The sequence below is a fragment of the Salmo salar genome, chromosome 04 (genome assembly GCF_965601325.2).
Source record: "Salmo salar chromosome 04, fSalSal1, whole genome shotgun sequence".
NCBI classification, from domain to species: Eukaryota; Metazoa; Chordata; class Actinopteri; order Salmoniformes; family Salmonidae; genus Salmo; species Salmo salar.
Genome location: NC_138294.1, coordinates 53565421 through 53571498, shown reverse-complemented (window position 1 = coordinate 53571498; position 6078 = coordinate 53565421). Strand labels below are relative to the sequence as shown.

The 6078-nt window shown below is 41.0% G+C and overlaps 1 protein-coding gene across 1 annotated transcript; it reads left to right on the top strand.

Annotated features, from left to right (window-relative positions):
• The first annotated feature begins 2564 nt into the window (after nt 1–2564).
• Nucleotides 2565–5634, top strand: LOC106603294 (glycine receptor subunit alpha-2). Its single transcript, XM_082973813.1, has 6 exons — nt 2565–2602; nt 3489–3616; nt 4523–4590; nt 4684–4907; nt 5118–5200; nt 5400–5634. The coding sequence occupies exons 1-6, from the start codon at nt 2565–2567 to the stop codon at nt 5582–5584; spliced, it is 726 nt and encodes a 241-aa protein (XP_082829939.1). The 3' UTR covers nt 5585–5634.
• Nucleotides 5635–6078: the final 444 nt, after the last annotated feature.

The window sequence follows — 6078 nt, the reverse complement described above, 5'->3', positions numbered from 1 at the left end:
TATCATGTACATTTTCCCTCAAAGTATTTATCAGCAAAGTTTGTACTGGTGGTAAAAGGGAAGTGCCTTTATTTTTAATAAAACATTTTTTTTTGGGGGGGGGGGGTTACTCCATACGTGTTGTAATTTATTTAGGTGTTCAAAGATACTGAAGTAATTAACCTGTGAACAGAAAATGTAACCCTCCGAGGGAGAGTTTAATTAACTAGTTGAGACAACTAACATTTCTCATAAGAAAGAAATATGCAAAATATCTTCCCCTTTTGACCTTTTTTATTTTACTCCTTGAAAGTACTTTCCTTTAACTTTGTACCCTTTATTATTGCATTTGACTGCCTTGAGTGCCCCTCTTCTCATGCTAGACTTCAAAATCCTTTTTACCAATGAATATTTATTTAATAAATAATTATAGAAATTAATTACTATTTTAATAATGGAAGTATCTATAAATATACACTGCTCAAAAAAATAAAGGGAACACTTAAACAACACATCCTAGATCTGAATGAAAGAAATTATCTTATTAAATACTTTTTTCTTTACATAGTTGAATGTGCTGACAACAAAATCACACAAAAATAATCAATGGAAATCCAATTTATCAACCCATGAATGTCTGGATTTGGAGTCACACTCAAAATTAAAGTGGAAAACCACACTACAGGCTGATCCAACTTTGATGTAATGTCCTTAAAACAAGTCAAAATGAGGCTCAGTAGTGTGTGTGGCCTCCACGTGCCTGTATGACCTCCCTACAACGCCTGGGCATGCTCCTGATGAGGTGGCGGATGGTCTCCTGAGGGATCTCCTCCCAGACCTGGACTAAAGCATCCGCCAACTCCTGGACAGTCTGTGGTGCAACGTGGCGTTGGTGGATGACGCGAGACATGATGTCCCAGATGTGCTCAATAGGATTCTGGTCTAGGGAACGGGCGGGCCAGTCCATAGCATCAATGTCTTCCTCTTGCAGGAACTGCTGACACACTCTAGCCACATGAGGTCTAGCATTGTCTTGCATTAGGAGGAACCCAGGGCCAACCGCACCAGCATATGGTCTCACAAGGGGTCTGAGGATCTCATCTCGGTACCTAATGGCTGTCAGGCTACCTCTGGCGAGCACATGGAGGGCTGTGCGGCCCCCCAAAGAAATGCCACCCCACACCATGACTGACCCACCGCCAAACCGGTCATGCTGGAGGATGTTGCAGGCAGCAGAACGTTCTCCATGGCGTCTCCAGACTCTGTCATGTCTGTCACGTGCTCAGTGTGAACCTGCTTTCATCTGTGAAGAGCACAGGGCGCCAGTGGCGAATTTGCCAATCTTGGTGTTCTCTGGCAAATGCCAAACGTACTGCACGGTGTTGGGCTGTAAGCACAACCCCCACCTGTGGACGTCGGGCCCTCATACCACCCTCATGGAGTCTGTTTCTGACAGTTTGAGCAGACACATGCACATTTGTGGCCTGCTGGAGGTCATTTTGCAGGGCTCTGGCAGTGCTCCTCCTGCTCCTCCTTGCACAAAGGCGGAGGTAGCGGTCCTGCTGCTGGGTTGTTGCCCTCCTACGGCCTCCTCCACGTCTCCTGATGTACTGACCTGTCTCCTGGTAGCGCCTCCGTGCTCTGGAGACTACGCTGACAGACACAGCAAACCTTCTTGCCATAGCTCACATTGATGGGCCATCCTGGATGAGCTGCACTACCTGAGCCACTTGTGTGGGTTGTAGACTCCGTCTCATGCTACCACTAGAGTGAAAGCACCGCCAGCATTCAAAAGTGACCAAAACATCAGCCAGGAAGCATAGGAACTGAGAAGTGGTCTGTGGTCTCCACCTGCAGAACCACTCCTTTATTGGGGGTGTCTTGCTTATTGCCTATAATTTCCACCTGTTGTCTATTCCATTTGCACAACAGCATGTGAAATTTATTGTCAATCAGTGTTGCTTCCTAAGTGGACAGTTTGATTTCACAGAAGTGTGATTGACTTGGAGTTACATTGTGTTGTTTAAGTGTTCCCTTTATTTTTTGGAGCAGTATATATTTGGGGAATGTATGTCCACGTTCTCTGTTATGAATGTGTTTTTATTTGTGGGGGGGAAAAATGATTTATTCCACATAAAATGCAAAATAAGAGTGTGGATCCAAACTGTGGTCAAAGTCTAAAGCATCATAAGATAAAATCTCAAGGTATTTTGGGCCCAAAAGTGCACTGAAAAGAGAGTCTAAAATGCTGCTGTCTCTTTAAATATTCCTGACGTAATTCCTGCAGCATGCATGTGGCTATGAAAAAGAGATAAAGCTTGTGGTCTTCCACACAAACACTCATATAGCAAAACTTCCCCAGACCTTGAGTTATAGTCAAGCATCGTCTTGGATGTTACACCTGCAGAGAGCGGGAGGCTCAGAGGGCTCCATAAGGATTTGTCTGGGTAGCGGAACAATACCATGGTTCTCTGCATAGGTTCACAGACTCTTCACTGAGTTATATGCCTCTGAATACTTAATAAAATTGTCCTTTATTTTATGTGTATTGCTGTAAGCAGAGAATGCTTTCACTAGTCCCATGGATGGTATGGGTCTCCTCTGTCTGCTTTCTACAAGGCAGGTAAGACACATCTAATGATTGTCTTGCCTTTGGGCTTACTAAGCCTTTAGGTACTTATTATTGTTTTATTATAGCCTATGCCTCTGCCTGTTTTGAGTAAAATTGGGGAGGAGACTAAGAAAAACGAAATATGTTGTTTCAGTGTACATTTATAATGTGTAATCAAATGAAGAAATATAGATCAGCTACTTTTGAAGTGAGAGAAGTTGTTCAACCATAGGGAATTTACAATGTTTTGCCAATTATATGAAAATCAGGCTAATTACCTACAGAGAAATATAGTTATTTGAAAGATTCATGTTATTTAAATGTGCCTAAGGAACACATGTAGCATATATATTTTATTGAGGTGATGAGCTGAACATGTTTTACATTTTATTTTGTAAAAGGAATGACCAATAACTAGGATTTGTAAACCGCTGAGAGACGGAAAGAGACAATTTGGAATGTTGGGAAAGACACAGTGGAGATAGGATTTTGTCCATTGGATGAGAAATACAACAGTCTACATAAAGGGGCAAGCTACATGACCTTGGTGTTTCTAATTTCAATATAATATATAACTGATCACTCCCACTGAAGTACCATCCTTTTAATTGTAATTATAGTAATATTACAATTGTATTACCAAAAACGAATTTACTTTAGTGCATGTGGTTCATTACAAAAAGATGGCAAATACAAAGAGAATATCTTATTTCCTCATATTTTCTGAGAAATATTTTAGCAGAAAACCACTTGTGAAACAGAGTGTAACTCCTCACCTTCACCTGTATGAATCAAATTTCCTTTATCATGGCCATCATCTGAAGCAGTAGTTGCTCATCACTTCCAGATAATAGCACTCCTGCTTTTCCTCTCACGGTTTCCTCCTCCCCTTTGGCAGGCCTGGGTCCTGTAAGGAGATTAAGCTACCTATCAGGGTAGGGAAGGCCCCTTCCCCATCTGACTTTCTGGATAAACTTATGGGAAGGACATCTGGGTATGACGCCCGCATTAGACCCAACTTCAAAGGTATATTGCAATACATAGTACAGTAGATTACACAGTACAGTAATTAATACACATTACAGTATAGTACACCCTAAACAGGTGGGTATAGTACAGTAGTTTTACAGAATAAATCTAAGACACAATGTGACATAAATCAGAAAGATTTCCACTTTCTATTTATTGTGGTACTTGAACCCAGAATAACTCAGTGTTTGTTTTTGGTTAGAAGTGTCATTTTGAATGCATGTTCACCCACAGGCCTAGTTTATTTTGTTTCTTCACAGCCAGCGAAGCCAGCAGATTCCCTCTGACATACTTCCTCTTCATTTCTCAGGGGTCACATCTCGTCATATATATTTCATGCATGCTCCACATCACTGAAATATGCCAGTACATGCCTTGCAGGGTAACTCCCTGCTGATGTCTATAAATACACTAATGTAACTCAAGTAGAATTAATAAATTATACCCTCTTAGGAAATTATATTAGGAAGAATGTAGGATGTCAGTAGTTGAGAGATGCAATATACTAATGAGAGTGTATTGGAAATGACAACACCATTTTATTCTTGTCTGTTTGTGAAAACTCAATCTAATACAAGACAACTTGCCACATTATGAATGTAAGAGAGCTGTTATTCCATTATGCAATGGTAGACAATACAATCCTCATGTAATTGCAATTTAGATACTGTAGACCTGAAAATGTTTTCTGATCAGTTTGTGTTTGCCACAGACGCTGCATCCTTTCAGTGAGATAATAAACATATATGAATGAACATGTATAAGTAATACATTTTACTGTACATCTGAAGCTATGAACACTGCCTGTTTCAGAAAGCAGCATAAAGTGAAACATGGAATTTATATTTATATTACAGATATATTACATATGAATGGTTGAGTTTCTCATGGACAATTTTTCAGGTCCTCCTGTGAATGTCACCATTAACCTCTTCATCAACAGCTTTGGATCCATCACAGAAACCACAATGGTGAGGGTCTTTTCACTATCGTCATCCACCTTTCATCTAAACAGTGGCTGTTCGCTCCATTTAATAGTCTCTTTTATACAATAACTACCATAGGATTATCGTCTCAATGTGTTTCTACGTCAACAATGGAACGACCCGCGACTGGCCTATAAGGAGTACCCTGATGACTCTCTGGACCTGGATCCTTCCATGTTGGACTCCATCTGGAAACCTGACCTGTTCTTTGCCAATGAAAAGGGGGCAAACTTTCATGAAGTCACCACAGATAACAAACTGCTGAGGATATTCCAAGATGGGAATGTCCTCTACAGTATCAGGTGACCGGTGTCTCTAAAACAGTAGTCTCCTCATAATGATAGATAATAGTAAAATGTTATAATGTGATCAGTAACAATAATTAGCAAAAGTTCACATCTTTGACTTTCTACACTCAATTTGAAGCCACAGGTAATGTTAGATTGTACCAAGCTCCCCATACCTGTCTTCGATTCATCTTCTCACTATGTGCTTCTGGTTTTGTGAGCCAGGTTAACTCTGATCCTGTCCTGCCCCATGGATCTGATGAATTTCCCAATGGACATTCAGACATGCTCTATGCAGCTGGAAAGCTGTGAGTTTTCTTTTCCCTCTTTTTATCTATTCTTTGCACTTGGCTAGTTTTACTCCCTGATGCCTCTTTTTCCCCATTCTCTACACTTGACTACACAGGCTTTTGCTGTTGACAACTTTATAAATAAACTCCCTCTGTCACTGGCTATACCATGAATAAAAGAAACCCATGGTCTCCCTTCTTCTCCTCTGTGCTCTAGTTGGCTACACCATGAATGACCTGTGTTTCCAGTGGCTGGACATTGGTCCTGTCCAGGTGGCTGATGACCTGATGCTTCCTCAGTTTGTGTTGAAAGAGGAGAAAGACTTGGGCTACTGCACCAAGCACTATAACACAGGTAGATTCTGGACTCCCAATGGTATGTTATTGTCACACTTTGCTTAAAACCTCTACAGGATCGGTGTCCCCCCGCGGGACGGTTGAGCTAATGTAGGCTAATGTGATTAGCATGAGGTTGTAAGTAACAAGAACATTTCCCAGGACATAGACATACATTTTGGCCTTTCACTTGCATTTCAAAGATGGGGGGGGGGGGGGGGGGGGGGGGGGTCTAATGTGTTACATTCTCCTACATTAATTTCACATTTCCACAAACTTCAAAGTGTTTGCTTTCAAATTGTATCAAGAATATGCATATCCTTGCTTCAGGTCCTGAGCTACAGGCAGTTAGATTTGGGCATGTCATTTTAGGTAAAAAAAAATAATTTTAAAGGGTCCAATCCTTAAGAGGTTATGACAGGTCGCAGTTGTAAATGAGAACTTGTTTTCAACTGGCCTACCTGGTTAAATAAAGGTGCATTTAAAAAAAAAAAAAGTAATCTCCAACCATCTGGCATGCTGGCAGGTAAATTTGCCTGCATTGAGGTAAAGTTCCACCT

What these genes read in the sequence shown, in the direction of transcription:
- LOC106603294 (XM_082973813.1), top strand. Translation starts at nt 2,565, where the DNA reads ATGGTATGGGTCTCCTCTGTCTGCTTTCTACAAGGCAG. An exon ending in CCATCACAGAAACCACAATG is followed by an intron (nt 4,591 to 4,683) that starts GTGAGGGTCTTT and finishes TAACTACCATAG; the next exon opens with GATTATCGTCTCAATGTGTT. An exon ending in AATGTCCTCTACAGTATCAG is followed by an intron (nt 4,908 to 5,117) that starts GTGACCGGTGTC and finishes TTTGTGAGCCAG; the next exon opens with GTTAACTCTGATCCTGTCCT.